Source organism: Coturnix japonica, chromosome Z, assembly GCF_001577835.2.
Source record: "Coturnix japonica isolate 7356 chromosome Z, Coturnix japonica 2.1, whole genome shotgun sequence".
Lineage (NCBI taxonomy): Eukaryota > Metazoa > Chordata > Aves > Galliformes > Phasianidae > Coturnix > Coturnix japonica.
In genome coordinates this window covers 7,720,440-7,738,372 of record NC_029547.1, presented here as the reverse complement: position 1 = coordinate 7,738,372, position 17,933 = coordinate 7,720,440, and the positions used below count along the sequence as shown (strand labels likewise).

Genomic DNA, 17,933 nt, shown 5'->3' with positions numbered 1-17,933 from the left:
TCCTTCTGGTGCTTGTGATGGTCTTTGGGAAGACTGGAAAGGATGGGGAAGATGGGTTAGGGTGGAAGGCTGAACTGCATGTCATCCCTGCAGCCATGACTTTGACTCAGAGCAGTGCTCCTGCTGCTCTCTGGGGTGTTAAAGGAGTTATTAATGGGGCTGTGATCTGCTTTGGGTATATGCCATTGTCATGTGTAGGCATCTGGCTGGGGCTGACATGGCACTGCTGCAGGCACACAGCAGTGATGGCTTTCTGCAGGGGTGGCTCTTGTGCTGGCTGCAAAAGGGAGAATGATTGCAAAACACCCTGGTGGGGAGGGCTGGCCAAGTATGTCTGCAACCACAAAGGGCAAAGTGGGAGGAAATGGGTGGAGCTGGCTAACACATGAAGCGTAGCTCTTCTTCTCTGCGGTGATAGATGCGTGTGGCTTTGGTCCCTTCTGGTGTGAGATGGGCATTGGGCTAAGACAGGTGAAAAGCATGGCCCTACAGGTGTCCTGTAGTGATTTACCCTAAAAGAAGAGCGTGTGGCAAAGCTGTAAGTGGACACAGATACCCAGGTAGCAAGGCATACATCAGCACAAACAGCCTGCATGTGCCCCATACCTGCACATACACAGGTATTTGCATGTCATCTTCACTGCAAAACAGCGTTATAGAGGAAAACAAGGTGAAAAATGTAGCAGAATCCTCAGATGGGAGCAGACCAAAACTCTGCTGTCAAACATGTCAGGTGTGATGACACCAGGGAGCACTCCAAGGATGCTCTGTGAGCAAAAGGCTGGAGTAACAGCACTAGGCTGGGGGGATTTCCAGGAGCTGGGACACCCTGGAGCAGACAGGATTAGGTGACAAGAAGTAAGTAGCCAAGCAAGAGAGAAACCACAACCTGCAGCCAAAGGAAGGGAAGTCCTGAATGTGGGCCAAATGATCAGCTCAGCAATTATCCAGTACAGACGTGGCTCCTGGCAGCACAGCGTGCTGGGCTGGGATGCTGGGCTGAGCTCCAGTGATGCTCACCTGGGGACACATGCCCAGGGTTCAGCCCTCCATGCTGCACTGCTAACAACACATGGGAGCATGCACACTGCAGCTCTGCAGACTGGAGCTTCTGGGGCAACATGGGCACTAAAAGGGTGGCGATGTCCCAAACTGCAGTGTGTAGGTGTGCCTGCAGGAGAGTGGTTTCCTCTGGACCTTGTTTCCTTCCGTGTTAGAAACAGAAGAGGACTTTGGGTTGTTAAGTGGGAGATATCCTCATGGAGTGCCAGTGTTTCCAACCACACCACCCTCCTGGGCTCTGTCCTCCTGCTTCAGCATGGAGATGGAGAGGTGGATGGTGGGCAGCGGAGGCTCCCAGTCTCCCCAGTGTCCACCACTTAGGAACTGGTGCAGGACTGCATCCGCCTTAGCCAAGACCTCAAGACCCTCTTTGCTCTCTTCTGGCCAAAGTCAAGTGCTCACTGGTTTTTCCTTAATTCCATTTAAACCAGACAAAGTTCCCTCAGCTTGGAGATCCCAAGGAGATCCTGGGCACCATGCTGCAGTGGGACTGAGATGCTGTGGGAGACATGTGGAAGCTTCCCATATCATAAAGCAGAGGCATGGAAATCAAAGCAGCTGTGATGTAGTCTCGTATTTCAAAATGAGGTGTATTCAGCCAGGCCAGATGCTGCCACAGGGGCTGGCTGTGTCTGGAGCTTACTGGAATTCCCCCTTTGCCCTTTCTAGCTCCCTGGCTTGGAGATGGGGAGCAGAGCACTGCACAGCACCCTGGTGAGAGCTCAGAGGGTCTCAGGGAGAACAGCAGCATGGCTGGTGCATCCTGAACAGAGCTGAAGGATGGATGTGATGATGTATGATGGTAGGTTATATTTCCTATGGGGCTCCCCATACTCTCATGCATTGTTCCTGCTCTCATTAAGAAATTCTTCCTCAGGAGTGAGAGCTCAGGGATGCTTCTGCCGCCTGTGGTGTCTGGTGCTGGATGATGTTCAGATAGCTCAGTGCAAATGACATCCTGTCCTCTTCCCAAATCACACCAGAGTGGAGGTGGGGGGATGGTCGCTTGGATATTCTTTGTGGCTGACCACATTCTTCTTAGAAATCTCACTGACCCCAGCAGAGGGGGAAAACCGTCACATCCCCTTTTCCCAACGTGGAAAGCCCCTTTCCTCACTCTCTCAAGGCCCTCCTGGGGAGCAGAAGTGACTCCAGCAGCCATGCTTTCACCCACTTGGCACTGGGAAAGCTTCATGTCACACACAGGAACGCAGAGCCTCTGTGTCTCTCAGGGGCTGAGGGCTGCTGGGAGTGTTGCAGGAGTTAACACCCCCCCAGGATGCACTCCCAGCTCTTACATGCTACCTTCTACTCATATTCTGTCCTTTGTCTTGAGGTCAGGGTCCACAGAAGTGCCCAGATTTGGGGGGTGAGGGGGGGGGGCTCACAGGAGGGAACCTCCAGCACTCCCTGTTGATCCTGCACCACCATCCTCCTTTCCAGAGAATGTCTTTGCCAGCATCAAGGGAGAATGAGTGGAGATGAGGTCCCAGCACCAGCCTGCATCCACATGGGACTGATGAATGACGTTAATCCTCTGCTGCCTAAATTCTTCTTCCACCCACCAAGATTTCTTTGCAGTTAATAAGCTTGGAGAATGATGAAAGTGGGAGGGTCTGGCTGCAGCTATGCTTGCATGTCCTGTTTGCACTGCTCCTTCTGCCTGCCAGCTTCCTCCTGTCCCCTCTGGCAGTACTGACATGCTGGGTATGGGTGCAGCTGGAGGCAGGGCTGTCCCGATGGAGAGCTCTGCTCTGTGCGCAAGGTGGCACAGTAGCCACACAGGGATGAAGCAGTTTGGCAGGTGGCATGGCTTGAGCTTCCTCTTATTTCTTATCCTGGAGTATGGAAGGGGCAGTTCATTATCTCCTACTGCTGAGAGAAGCAGAGGGACCCAGGAGTTCCTGTCCACAAGAAGAAAATTGTCTCTGTGTAGTGACCTCCACTGAGGTGTAAGGAAGCGCTGAGGCTGAAGCAATGGAGAGGGGGGAGGGATGGAGATTTCAATACAAGATTTGACTATCCTTGTGGGGAAAGATTTTTCCTGATATAAATGGGCATTTCCCTGAGTGCAGTTGGTGCTTCTCTCCCTGTCCTGAGCTCCCTCCAAGAGGATCCTGGCTCTACACCTCTCCACATGCCCATGGGGCAGGGGTGAGATCCCTTCCACCATCCCTCCCACACGTTGCATCCCTCATGCCATCCACCAGGGCTGGAGCAGGCTGCTGAGGGTGGTGGTTGCAGTGGCACCATCCTGATGGTGGCCTCAAGGAGGGACAGCCTCTGTCTCTGCTCTGCCGTGAAGGTTTGCAGTTCTCTTCTCACGTTTGCATGCTCTTTGCTCCTGGTGATGCCTGCACGAGCAGTGAGTGCTGGCAGCCAAGCCTCCCTTTGGGGATTTCTGCTCGTGTGCTGAGAAAACACATTTGCAGAAAGATATGCAGCTCTCTTTGGCCATGAGCCCATTTGCTCCAGGGACACCTGGAATCCACACTGTCTTTTGGCATGTGAGCTCAGCCAGGCTCCATCCACCAGCATTGCACAGACGTTCCAAGCTCAGGCAGTTCTGAATGTGTCTTGGCAATGGGGAGGACACAGAGGTGGAGGGGCAGCCAGGCTCCTACAGACAGGTTGGGGGCTTTAGGGGGAGTCAAGCAGCCCCAATATACACTCACGACTGGGTGATGAGCCTCATCCAGCGGGGATGTTCCAGAGAGGTCTTGGAGGAGGGAGTGGGAAATGCACAGGATGAGATTCCATAAGTTTTTTTCCCAGGGGCCAGGGGTGAGGATCCTGGCCACAGCCTCCATGCCCTGGAGGGTGCTTGGCTGTGAGGAGGCTGAACAGCTGGCTGCAGGGAAAGCTGACGGGATGTTCGGGAACTGCACAAAGATCAAAATGCTGCCTACTGTGATTTCCCACCCCTGTCTTCACTAAAAGAAAGTGAAAGCCAAAGGCTGGACAGATAAATAGGCAGTGGGGAACAGCAGCAGCAGAGCGCAGCAAGCTGTGCAGAGCTTACCTCTCCTGTACAGAGCACCACAGCCTGCAGCCCATCCTCTGCCTGACTCAGCGACACAATGCAGCAGCTGCGTCTTCTCTGGTTCAATCTCCTGGTGCTGGGATGTATCCTGCATGGTAAGAAGGAAAATTTACGAGTGCTTTTCTTGCAGAAGGGCTAGGAGACAGCTTCTTGTTTGCTTTCGCATTTGCAGAAGAAATACAGGGATTCAGTGCTGGGGCTTTGCAGCAGCTCTCTTGAATGCTCTGCTTGTAACCTGTCCCAGAGGGACTCTGTCCTGCCCAAAGTCCACAAAGGATCCTACACAGAAATCTGTGCTGGGAACAGGTGGTGGAGCATTCCTGCCCCCCAGTGCCCTAGCCTAGTCCATGCACAATGGATCTGCATGCTTCCTTTTGCCCATGTGCTTCCTTTTTCCCCTGTCTAAGAAGTCCCTACCACTACAGGGAGCATCCCTGGCACTTGGGGTACCACCCTGGGGACACGGGAGGGCTCCAGGCATGCGGGGTTGCCCACACCAAGTGGTCATTATTCAGCCCCACTTCATGGCCCCTGTGTCCATGGAGCCCAGGAGCGACCTCAAGAACTCACGTGTTGTTCCTCCTCCAGTGGACGCTGGCAACAACGTCCTTGACTGCTGCCTGCGGACAAGAGAGAAGCCCATCCCATGGCGGATAGTGCAGGACTACCGAATGCAGCTGGTGCAGGATGGCTGCGACATCCCTGCCACTGTGTAAGCCATAGGTCCTTGGGGGGTGAGGGATGGCACATGCAGGAGGCTGGGAGGGAGGCAAAAATCAAGTCATCAAAAAGTGGACGTGGAGGAGGGCGGTGATGGAAGCAATGGGTGAGAACTCAAGCTGTGCAGGAACATCTTCAGGACATCTCTTTCTTTTCCCCTGTGGACCTGGCAGGTTCATCACTGCGAAGGGCAAGCAGCTCTGTGCCCCACCACAAGCTCCGTGGGTGCTGCGCCTCCGGGAGAAGCTGGACGCCAGCTCTGCCAGGAAGGTGGGAGCTGGGCCCTGCTCTGTGCATGCACTGGGGAATGGGAACAGTGTGGGGTGGGTTGGGTCTGCTCCTAGACAGGTTGTCCCAGTCCTATTGGAACTGCAAATGGCACTGGGAACAAAGCAGAGATCCCTGCTTCTGCCCTGCTGCCTTGGAGCTGGCAATGTGCACCTCCATGGGGAAGGTTTGGGATGAGGTTTGTGTGTGCTTTGCTAGCCCTCTTCTTGCCCAGAGAGGTGTTGGATGCCAGTCTCTGGAGACAGTCAAGGTGAGGCTCTGCCCATAGTCCTGGTAACTACTTCAGCTGCAGGGAAGGGGCACTGGGAAGGCTCCTGCCCCAGAATCCCACTCATCCCAGATGGGTTTTTCTCTTTCCCAGGTCCCAGATCAAAGCAATTAGGCTCTGCAGAAGTGTGTGCCCAGCCCCAGCACCCAGAGCAGGGCTGACTCCCAGCTGTGAATCTGAAGCTTGTGAAGCCATGAAGCCAACCCTGTTCTATGTCCTGCTGTGGTGCACAGGACCAACCCTCCTTGGGACCTGTGTCAGTGCACAGCGCTGGGCACAGATCTTCTGTTCTCTCTTCTCCCTTCTGCCACTGTTGTGACCGAGAAACCTGCATCCAGCTGAGCCAGGGGCTGCTTGACGGGAGCCTTGAAGGTTGTCAGCATCACCTCTGCCACCAACAAGGACAAGGAGCTGATCTGAGGAACTGATCTACAGATGAGTTTGTTGGGGTCTCAGCCTTCCTGTGATCTCATTTCCACCACTGTTCTGTTCCTTTGGGTTTCTATCATCAGCCTCAAGCCTGAGACCTTCTGTATCCCTGGGAAGGGCTGCTCAGTAAAGACTGCACAGGGATGAATGGGAGAGATGGGGATGTCCCTTGCCACCATGCTGATTCCATGCTGCCCTCAGGGAACTCATGATGTCGTTTCTTTCTTGAGCCCTGACTCCCTTGCAGCTTTCCCCTGGTGCACTTTCCTGACCAGGTGGAATGGAGCCATGGCCAGCATCTGGGACAGCCAGGCAAAGGTGCACTGGGGCAGATGTCCCATCCTGGCACTGCTGGGTGCTGTGGCACAACTGGTGTCCACTTGGCCAGGGCCTGGCCTGCAGGATGCAAGTGGTGATGGGTATCACTCAGGGATACTGCCATCCTTCTCGGTTCCTGAGCCTGCCACCATGGTCAAAAGCTGCTCTTGGCAATGACGTGGGAGCAGTACTCACACCATGCTCAGGTACTTGCTGCTAGGTCTATTCAGTGCAATAGTTACAGGCATTAGTTGCTTCCTTCCTTTCTTCTTAAGAAAATAAAATTTTAAAAAAGCTGTAATTTTGTTAAATAATAATAATAATTTTAAAAAAAGCCCATGGGTTGTTGGCTTGCCTTGTGTTTGAGCCTAAAGAACAGTGCAGAGTATGGGAGCGTGTGGAGCATAGGGTGATAAAAAGGGCTTTCAGGGGTGTGGGATGATTTCAGAGGGTGAAGGGTGGGAGGGAGCATGGAAGTAGTGCACCTCCCAGCCCAAGCCACTTCAGTGCTGCCAGTACAGCTGCTGGGAATGTGAGCTTTGCCCTTGTGGTAGAGGGAAACTGAGGCACAGCATGCTCAGACTGGCCTGCATCTCCGTACCAGTGAGCAGCTGGACTGCACAAGAGAAAGAGCTTTTGGGGAAATGCAGCCTAGTGAAAATCCCAGCGTTCCACTCCTAGGTGCATCCATGGGTAAGGCACAGCTTCTGCCCCTCAACACCTGGGTTGCTTTGCTCTCAGGTCTGTGCACCAGCACTGTGTACAATCAAGTCTCTAAAACCGAGCTGGTCTGCCATAAGATTTGCTGCTCTAAAATAGTCTCATGTCCCCTTGGGAGCTGCCCTTTCACCCAAGACACAAGTCAGAATAAAACTGCTCTTTTCTGCAGAAGCATGGGACATACATACAGGTGCTATGTGTGGCAAGACCAGAAGCCAAGCACCATGCTCTTGCACATGACTGTTACTTGAACTGAACACCTGGGAGACCTAGGGACCCTTTTTGAAGGCAGGAGGGATGTGGCCACCATCTTGTCCCAGGATGGCATCCATGGGGAGCAGCACTGGGATGCCTAGTCAGCTGGTGGCTGTTACCATCAAACCCTTTTACCCTCCTGTTCAGCTTCACCTTTAGCTGGAGGCTGGGGTTTCTTTTTCAGATGCTCTCCCCGCACCAGGGTCCTTCCACTCCACGTGCACTTGCAGTGCCCCAGGCTTGGCTGTCTCTCACCGTAACTTTCCCAGAGCCCTTTCCCCTGCTCTGTCCCAGCTCATTAAGCACAGTGACAGCTCCAGCAATATAATCCTGAGGAGGAGGAGGAGGAAGGCTGGTATGGGAAGAGAGGCCAAGACAAGCAATATGAGTGGGAGGGGAGTGTAATTGGTGCTTTCTTTGGCAGAACCACACTGCTGCTCACTCCATGACCTGTGAGGGGCCGCAGCAGGGAGGAGGAGGATGCTCAGCATGGATTCATGCCCAGGCTGTGCTGCTGCAGCTGGTGGTTCAGCTTGAGATGGACCAGGTCTGTGCTTGTCTGGAGACAGGGAGTCAAGGAGCACAGTGTCCTGGTTCCCACCTTTTGTGGACCTTGGGGGAAGGACAGGAGATGCTTCCCTGGGCAGCATGTGTGGTTCTGGTGGGGAGAACCCTGGAGCTCTCCATGCTCCTCAGCCAGTCTCTTGGGAATCTCTCCAAGCCAGCAATACTCTGCACTTGAAAAGAAACAACAGCACAGTGAGTTTTTCTGACATATATATATAAAAGTCAATGACTTTTCAGAGGTCATAGTCCTTGGAGAAAGCAGCAAAATGCTGGGTCACAGCCAAAAAACAATTTCAGTACAAGTGCTCCAAGTCTTCTTGTTTGTCTCTTTCTCTCCAGTTGTGTTTTCCTGCTCTTTGTTTACCCTCTCTGCATCCACAGAGTGGAGAACTGTCACTGTGGGATGCAGACATGCCCTCAGTAGGTTCAGGGTTTTGTTGCACACACCACTTTGATATTAAGTATTCTGGAGTGTCAACTGAGTCACCCAGGGTGCTTTATCAATTCCTGACAAAATTTTTCTCATGTTACGGACTCACATGTCATTATAAATAGAAAGTTTGCCAAAACAGCCCTTCTTCTGGTTACTGCTCTCAAGGCCAGGAAAGAAAGGCAAGGCTATACCTATGCAAGCAAACCAAACATGTTCTGCATTGTTCTCTGCCCCAGGTCTCAATGCTGGGGTCATGAGAGCTTTCATAGAATCAAAGAATCAACCATAGAATGGCTTGGGTTGAAAAGGACCACACTGATCATCTGGTTTCAATCTCCCTGCTATGTGCAGGGTCGCCAACTGCCAGACCAGGCTGCCCAGAGGCACATCCAGCCTGGCCTTGAATGCATCCAGGGATGAGGGAACCTTCCAGGCTTGGTAGAAGCTGCCTCAGATGCCGCCCAAATGGAGACAAGACAGATCAGGCATGATCTGCTGTGACCTTAGTGTCCAAGTGCTAGGACCAGCTGTTCACTGTGATGGTTGTATCCTCTACCTGGTGCCACAGGAAAGGGCTGCTCTCCACAGGCACAACTCCCTTGGCTCCAGCAGTGGACCCAGTTGACAGGTGCTCAGAAACTTGAAAGTTGTTTGGAGGGATGAGACTTGTGGACAGATGGGCAGAGTGGGAACCCAGGAGGAGAAAAGCCCTGCTGGTTCCTTTCCCTTGTGCTGTTAGCTCCTGCCTAATCAGCAACATGTGTGGGTGATGGAGAGGATCCGGATCTGGCATCTCTCCGACCCAGGCTCCTTCTGTCTCTTCATTCAATCCCAGAGCATCATCTCCGGTGCTGCTTGTCTGGACACTTTCTGCTAGGCTTTGTCCTGTGGGAAGATGACAGCAACTTTGGCCAAGCTGTGGGGCTCTGAGCAGAACTGCTCCTCCCATGGGTGCTATACCTGAAACTTTATCCTGCAGCTGGGCTATCCTAGTGGCATGATCCAGCCTACACCATCAGCAAACACCAAAATTGGTGTCTGCGAGCAGATCCAGCTCTCCTTGCTCAGGACAGGGGCTGGCTGGATGAATCCAACTCACCTTCACCAAAGTGCTGGGCCTGGGCTGCCCACTGCCTTCCTAGCTCCACAGAGAATCAATCTCCAGCCCAGGGCTTTTAGTTTGGTTTCTCCATCTGCTTGTGTGCTTTGTTCTGACTTTTGTTACCTGAACGTACAGCCAGATCTGTCCAAACAACAACAACAAAAATCCCAGCCCAACCAAAGGAAAGAGATGGGTTTCCAATCAAAACCAAGTTTTGACGGTAGGATTTGGGGTTCTCACCCCAACATGCCTCACAGGCACTTCCTGAGCTTAGAAAGCTATTGTGTGAATTGTCAAGAGATGATAGGAGTAGGGATGTGGCAGTTTTGGGGTACCTGAATACTGATCACCCAAAGCTTGACCTTCAGAGCTGGTCATACTTTTGGAGAGCAGGATAAAGCAGAGAGTATGCATCTACCAGAGGGCGGAAACAGCAGCGAAACCCTACCAGCCCTGAAAAGGGGGACAGGCTGGGATGTTCCCTTTTGTCCTTTACACCTGATGGTTTGTTCCTGGAGAACATGGTCTGTCCTGGAGAAATCATGGTCTGATTTCTAGGTTCTGAGCAGGGCTGGAGAAGGGGACCAAGTAGGCTGTTCTTCCTGGTCCAGGTTCCTGCAGTCAAATGAAGCCCAGCAGCTGTCTGACATGTGGACCTTTGTCCCCATGGTTTTACATGCAGAATAGGCTCAACCACCAGACAAATGCACCCTTACCCACTCCCAGAGCACTCTCTGGAAAGGGAGGAGAGGCCATCCTCTCTGCTCACAAATGCACCCATCTTCTTTTTTATGGATGGTAGCAGTAAAACCTGGAGATGAAAGAGAAAGCCCAGGAGGACAAACAAATAGTAAATCTGTCCTGTTGCCAGAAGCCTCTGGAAAGTACCTTCCACATGAGCCATCTCTCCTAGCAATGTGGTAGACATCAGTGAGGAGCTTAGTTCCATTTTCTGCGGCACTGCCCACCTCTCCTTCATGCTTTTCTTGTAGGAAAGGCTGTGACTGGTGTACCTTCCTGGCCAGGAGTCTGGGGAAAACTTCATTCTCTCATGTGCTCTGCAACATAAAGGAATATCTCTGTGATGCAGTGGCTGTGGGGCTGTAGGAGATAGGGAGCAGGTGGGCACCTCTGGCTTGGATGGGGCTGGAAGGGGATCAAGGATCAGCCAAGTGTTCCATGAGATCCACTTGGGAGCAGGTAGGAGGAAGAACCATAGGATAAGGACTGGAAAGTGGGGAAGATAAGTGTTCCCGTGTGCCACTGGGAGGGTCACCATCTGCAGCCCCATCTGCTGCCTTCTCCAGCACATCTCACTCTTCTCTGCTTTCCTACAGAAAAAAAAAAAAAAAAAAAAAAGTTTCCTTCTTGCAGATGTGTTAGCTGGGAAAAACCCTCCTCTGCTGGGCTGTGCACTGAAAGTACAACTGTGTTTATATACATGTTCCTTAATCTTGTTTAAACTATCAAGCCGTGACTTTCCACTGTCTCTAGGAAGATGCTGCTCCAAATAAGCAGCACTGTCAAGTGCCTTCTGAGCCTCTGAGGTAGGTAATCCTTGGTGAAAAACAAACTTGGAAGAGTTTTCACTGCAGTGCTCTGCAAACTGTAGTTTCCCACCTTGCACTTGGATGCTGTGGTTTTTGGAAAGGCACTGACCAGTATATTAAAGGATAGATATCAGCCACTGCTTTACAAAGAATAAAAGCAGAAGTGTCTCAGATACACTGCAATTACAGATTCCTTGAGTGCTTGGTTTCATTTCTCAGCCGGTGCAAAGTGCTTCAGAATTCGGAGCCAGCTGCCTGCAGGGAATTCCCAGTGCTGATGCCCATGGGGTTTCACTGCCTGTTCTGGGGGAGAGGCAGGGCTGAAGTCCACTGGGTTGAGCCCATGCTGTGCCACTGCTGTTTGCTGGGTTTGGTTGGCATGGGCAGGGCAGGTCCTGGAGATCTGCAGTTCACACCTTGGCTGGAGAACTATGCCTTCTTTTCATTGAGAAAGGGCTGGGAGCAGAAGGTATTTGCAGCATGACGGGGGATGGCAGGAGGGAAGCTCTCTCCACCTTGGCCTGGTTTCAAGCTAAACTGCTAACCAGTCCTGCTGACAGCAAATCAAATGCAGGTGGCTTGGTGCAAAAAATCACATCTCCTGGCATGCTTGTGTGCTGGAGCACCAGCGTTAAAAACAGTGTTTGTGCAGACTACAGCAAAAAATCCCTACAAAGAGCCATTTAGTCTAATACCATGAAGTGCTTGGCCCAGCAGCCCAGCTTGGCAGCAGGTGCAGTGGTAGTGGAGAAATGGGAACTGTGCTGTGGCTGCTGCATGAGGCCAGTCTGTGGGTGCTGAGAGGTGGAGGCAGCATGTTGGGGGACAGAATTACCATCCAGAGGGACACAGACAGGTTGAGAGGTGGGCACATGTGAACCTCATAAAAGGGAAGTGCAAGGTACTGCACCTGGGCTAGAGCAAACCCAAAGATCAATACAGATTGGGTGATGGATAAATGGAGCACAGCACTGAGGAGAAGAATTTGGGTCTATTGGTTGAAGAGAAACACATAATGAGCTGACAAAGTGCTTGTAGCCCAGAAGATCAATCATGTCCTGGGCTGCATCAAAAGGAGCATGGACAGCAAGGTGAGGGAAGTGCTTTCCAGTGCCTAAGGGCACCTACACATAGCTGGGAGGAGACTCATTACCTGGGAGTGCAGTGATAGGCAAGAGGCTATGGCTTCAGACTAAGAGAAAGTAGATATAGATTAGATATTAGGAATAAATTATTTCCTATAAGAATGATGAGGTGCTGCAGCAGGTTGCCTAGAGGATCTCTGAGTGCCCTATCTCTGGAGGAGTTCTAGGCCAGTTTGGATGGGTATCTGGGCAACCTGATCTGGTGGGAAATGTCCCTACCCATGGTAGTGGGCCTGGAACTGTATGATTTTTAAGGCCCCTTTCAACTCAACCCATTCTCTGGTTCTGTGATGATGAGGGGCTACAGGTCTTCTGGATTTAAAGGAGTGCACTCAGGCTCTGTTCCCTTCTCTCCTGTAAAGATCACAGAATCACAGAATTACCCGGGTTGGAAGGGACCTCAAGGATCATGTAGTTCCAACCCCCCTGCCTAGCAGGGCCACCAAACATACACCTTTAAGGATGATGAAAGGAGCAGATGACTGTTTTCATTTTAATCTGAGCTATGTTCAGGAAGAATATTGGACATCATTTTGTTGGAGAGGTGGTTCTGGAGGAGAGCAAGGGATGGGTCTGGGCAGGTGGGCACCCAGTTGGGAGGGCTGTGAAGATGGGCAGTGAATTTGATTGGAGAGCAGTAGCAGTCTGAATGCTCTGACCTCCAAGCACTGGCTGATGGAGCTTGGATATACACGGCTTCCAGGAATGGACAAGATGGTCTCCAAATGCACAAAAGGCTGCTGCAAAAAGAAAGGGAAGAAGCTGTTTTCTGAGTTCACTTCTGGTAGGACAAGAAGTCACAGGAAACCTTGGGGTCAGATGTCGGGGGGAAATTCCACTTATCAAGAAGGGTCAGCTAAGGAAATGCTGAGGATTTTACAGTCAAAACCTCCTGAGTTGTGCTGGCCCTGGCTTTGCACAGGGTGGGCAGGATAGCCTGGGACAGCCATTCAAAGTCCTTTCTTTTTTGTATTTTTGTGGTTTGCCCAGCAGGTGAGGTGGGCTTCCTCTGCCTCGTGCTGTATGTGGAGCCATAGACACTATGAGATTCTTTTCTCACAGGGCAGTGAGGCCCTGGCACAGCTGCCCAGAGAGCAGTGGTGCCTCATCCCTGGAGATGCTCAAGGCCAGGTTGGATGGGGCCCTGTGCAGCCTGAGCTGGTGGGGGCAACCAGCCCATGGCAGGGGTTGGGGCTGGATGGGCTTCAAGGTCCCCTCCAAGATAAGCCAGATTGTGATTCTAAAGAGTCTGAAGTAAAGGAACTGTAAACAAAATTGGCCCCAAAATGTCCATGCTCAGTGCTGTAAGAGAATGAGGAAAGGCTTTAGCAGAAAATATCTGGAATTGGATCAAGAGCCACACACACTCCTAAACAAAGCAGATACACGGTCTTGAAAGAAAAAGCAGATGTAAACAGAGATGAAAGGAGCAGACAGCAGGTTGGGTTTCTCTGGATCTCATTTGTCTTCCTTGTGCTGCAGCTGTCTCAAGTTGAGTGCTATGGGGCCGCAGTGTGCCAGGACACGCCAGGCCATCCATCATGGTTTTGCTGGCTGCCAGGGCAAGCCCGTGCCGAGCAGAAGCTCCCAGCTGTGCAATGGGGCTCTGCCTCATTTGATTCATCTGTGTGAAGGCTGCAGCCTTTCCCATACCTCATGCAGGCAAATGCAGGCACAGAACAACTTCTTCCAGCAAGGCCTTGACCCTTGCAAATGTGACCCCACAGGACTTTTCTACAAGAGCTCTGGCTGGGTTTCAGGGGGGTCATTGCTCTCCTGCTCCCAGAACCTCTTCATCTTCATCCGGGAAGGGATTTCTCCTGCTCCTTTTAAGGTATGGCTGGTTGCAGTAATACAAGGTTTCTAGGCCCAACAGCCAAATCATTCCCCTTTCTGGGCCAGTAACTTGAACAGCCTCAGTCTGCTCAGTATTGCTGCTTTTCTTCCAGCAAAGCTGCTCTCAGTGCCAGACTGAGCATGAAGAGGAAGGACGGGTAATTCTGCAGTGCTTCAGCCTGAAACTGCTACGAAGGTCTTCCTCTGAAAGCCAAGGGTGTGAAGGCAGGTATCGGCTCTCATATGAAGAGCCAGCAGCTCTGTGCCACCTTTACGTGGACCATCAGGGATAGAATGGACCGAGACCAATTCAGAAGCTCCCAAGTGAGCCTTTTTCTCTGCTGCTTGCAAAGGAAGTGGCCATGGTGACTGGGTCTTCAGGGGCTTCCCACAGGACAAGGGGGTCTGCACCTTCCTTCCTGGCATTCCTATAGGAAATCCTTGGGACTGAGGATTTCCAGGCAGAATATGACCAAGGCCAGCAAAAAGTCATTAGAGGGAGCGAAGCTGGAAGGCAGAGCTGCCAAGAGTGCAAAGGCAGCAAAGGGCATGTGAGCTGGGGAAGTCTCCAAAGACAATACAGTGTACCAGGCTGGTATTCCTACCAGGGCACAGTAGCTAAGAGTGGAAAGTCCCTGGCTGGCTCTTCAGTGTCTGATAAGCCAGGCTGGCCCCATGCCCTGCTGAGGTGGGATGCGCTTGTGGATCCCTTGTTACAGGAAACAGAGGGGAGAGGACTCCGGGCATCAGTCAGCATGACAGGAAAGCAAAAGACAGCCAGGTCCTTCCTTTTGGCAGCTTTGAGCCCAAGTGATGAGAGAGGGGTCCCTGAAATCACACAAGGACTGCAGGGAAATGTGGGCAGCAAGTCCAGGCATCTTCCCACTTCTGGGCTGACTAGGTCTGCAACTGCAAGGGACGAGGCTGGCCTGCAGCATGTGCAAGCACTAAGTGCTGCCCAGCGAATGGAGGTGGTTGTTCAGGAGCTCCAAGCCACACACAGCAAATGCACTGCACTGACATCATTTACCTCCGCAGCAAAATCAGCTGTTGATTATGCAGCAGGAGATTAAAGGGCTCTTAATATCTTTATGGGGTACAAGATACACAAACTCAGCCTGGTAACCATCCTCAAGGTGGAAGGAAAAGGTGAAGGCAAATCTAAATGATCAAAGGAGAGCTTAGTGCTTTATCACCCTCTTTACAATCTGCTCAGACTTGTAAATTGCACAGCGCTGCATACATTTGTGTTCTTATTCGCAGCAATATAATATCCTTAAAGGGGCACTTGCAGCTCTTGCCACCTCATCTTGACCCCTCTCTTCTTGCAGTGCACCAACCAGGCTGTAATTCAGTGCCTGCATTTTGCAAGAAGATTCCTCCTCTATTCTGAAGAGCACTTAAATGCCACCAGAGCTGCAGTGATTTTATGGGGAACTTCACATGCCGGCGGCATGAAGGTCAGGGTGAGGCAAGCCTCACCTCTGCAGGGGCTGATGGCAATTCATCCTTTGCTGCTGATGGATTAGAGGCACTTTATCACTGTGTCCTGCCTCCAGCCTCAGTGGCAGCGCATGGTGCCCTGCAGCCTCCTTGTTACTCCTGGGACAGTCAAGAAGCATGGGGTTGGGGGGCTGGGGAGGAGGAGAGGGGTTGGAATTGAGCAGCAAATGCAAACTGGGCAGCACGCCCTTCATGCACTGCTTTGGGTTTCTGCCATCTCCCACCAACATAGTGCTCAGCCTCCTCATGTGTCATTGTCCTTTTGGCCTCTTCCATACTTGCTGGCTCCCAGCTGGGTTCTGGGGAAGGGTACAGGGCTTATTGCTCCGGGGATCCACAGCTGTGGTCATGGTGGGCTGTGCTGGAGCCTGAGCTGGGAACTTTCACTTCCTTTCACAGGCAATGTGCTGGAAAAGGCGGCAGATCCACTCAGGGTCTTTTCTTCAAATTGTCTGCCTGCAGGAGGAAATGAAAGCACAGCCCTTCTGGCACTGGTACCATTCTGTTCATCTCCAGACCCTGGTCAGCTTTCAGGTCTCTTGTGGGCTTCCAGGCAGCTCTGCGGAGCAGGAAGCACTATGGGAGAAGTCAGGTCTAAGGGTCACCCACTACTTCTTTACCACAGCGTAGGAACTTCTGCATTAGCAGGAACGTGATGAAAGGAACAAAATGTTATCTACTGCAGAACTTCATCCTGGAGCAGAGCCAAAGTGCTTATACAAGAGGAACAAGCAAACCATTGAAATCCCACAGCTCCTTAGCTGGAGTAGTGTGGTGCAGCTCCTCTGGTGTTTCTGCTCTGCGGTGGAGGATGTTGGGCCAGAACATCTCCAGAGGTCTCAGCCATTCTCTGATACTATGCTCTCTGCTGTCAGCAGCAGAAGGATGGGAATGGTCTCATAGCTTCAGGAGGAGTAGACATGGCTCTAGAGCCCCTGTCCTGCTGGTTGTCTTGGGACCACTTGAGCCCATGGCCTGAAAAGGCTCCAGCCTCCACAATCTGAAGACAAGTGGAAAAGCAAGGCTGGTGCATGCTGTCCATAGCAGCCAGGCACCCATCAGGTGCCACACATAGGCAGGAAGCATTTGTTTAGTGAAAACTACCCAGGATGAACAATCCCAGAACCTCCAGCCTACAGAAAAGGACCAGAACCACTCCTAGGACCTGAGCTGGGGCCAGATACACATCATGGCAGCACCATGACATCCCTTGGTGTGTTCAGGTCAAAGGTGAAGCCAACAGCCAGGGGCAATAGGGTATCAGTTAGACTGGGGGGCACTGGGGAGCCCAGGTTGGGCAACTAAATATTTTTCCCTGTGTCAAACCCTCTTGGATCTGTATATCACACTGTGCAGCGTGACACAGCCAAATCCATGCTGAACTGCTGCTCTGCAGATTCTGGGGACAGAGGAACTGGGAAGCATTTGACCATCGGGACACACCAGAGCCCAGCACCATCCTTTTGCCACAGGCACTGTCTGGGAGCCCAGCTGTGGAGTGAGCCAGCAGGACTTCTGCTTGCTCTGCTTGTGGTCTGGTGGTGGCTGTGGTGGGGCAGTGGGTTTGGCTGCGCTGCCCTCGGCCACAAGCCGCTCACCAGATCCCTCAGTTTCTATTCCCCAATCACTCTCATCCTTTCATTTTCTACATTTTCCCTAGAGGGAATTCCCATCCTCAAGGACGAAGAGGCATTAACCTTTTCCAGTGAAAGTGTCCGGGAAGCCCAGAGGGCCCTTCTCGCCTGGGAATAAGCAATGTCAACTGATAACCCTGCACGGGAAACACTGGAAGCAGCAAATGGAGCTGGCAATGCCAGGAGCAGGGCTTTGAGCACCTCGTGGAGGAAATGCAGCAGCTGCTGCTTGTTCATTAACATCCTTCCCCAGTCCCTGTTCTCTGCATGGAGCTGACGTGACACGTTCCCCTCCTAGTGTTGTCTCACTGGTATGATTTGCCTGCATTAAATGTTTGCTGTCCACAGTTAGCTCCTTACTTAGCTATGACATGTCATGTTTAACTGCACAGGAATATTGCAGCAGTGCCAGGGCCAGTAGAAAACTCACAGAAATCTTCTGTGTGAGGTTAGTGTAGTGACTATGGGATGCTCCAGGGCTGAATTCAAGCAAACACACACAAGCCTGGAAACACATTTGAGCTGGGAGAAGATCTTGCATGAGCACACACATCCACCTGCACAGCCTTCATCCTTTATTTGTGCCTAGCATAATGGCTTGCACATGGAGCTGGAGGCTTGACCTCCGGCAAGCAGCCGTGAGCACAACTTCGGTTTGCAAACCACAGCGTGATTAATTCCTAGCAAAGCTTCTAGGTTTAGCTCTGTGGCTGCCCATGGTTCAGGGTGTTCCACAGGGTTGATCAGATGTCTCCTGTGCATGTCTGGGGCACTGAGACAGAGATGGATCTCCTCAGACTGGGGCAAAACCAAGAGAGTGGGAATGAAGGGCAATCAAAGGAATGGAAGGAAAGCAGAATACCTGTGGTATGGAGGACCATTGTGGGTTGCCCACCACCCCAGTTCCTCAGCAGGCTGGGGTGTCACACCCAACCTCAAGCTTCTGCTCTGAGGATGGATTTTCTCAGCCTCCCCTGCCGGAGGAAGTCATGTTCACTCACTGAAATACTGTTTTAAAGGCAGCGTTTGCCATCTAGTGGGAAAGTAAGGTCTGGGCATC

The 17,933-nt window shown here is 52.0% G+C and overlaps 1 protein-coding gene across 1 annotated transcript; it reads left to right on the top strand.

The window, feature by feature from the left end:
* The first annotated feature begins 3,605 nt into the window (after positions 1-3,605).
* On the top strand, positions 3,606-6,429 carry LOC107305825 (C-C motif chemokine 19). The gene is made up of 4 exons (XM_015848431.2): positions 3,606-4,200; positions 4,694-4,817; positions 4,999-5,095; positions 5,475-6,429. Exons 1-4 carry the CDS (start codon positions 4,143-4,145, stop codon positions 5,493-5,495), a joined length of 300 nt encoding a protein of 99 aa, XP_015703917.1. The 5' UTR covers positions 3,606-4,142; the 3' UTR covers positions 5,496-6,429.
* The last annotated feature ends 11,504 nt before the right edge of the window (positions 6,430-17,933 follow it).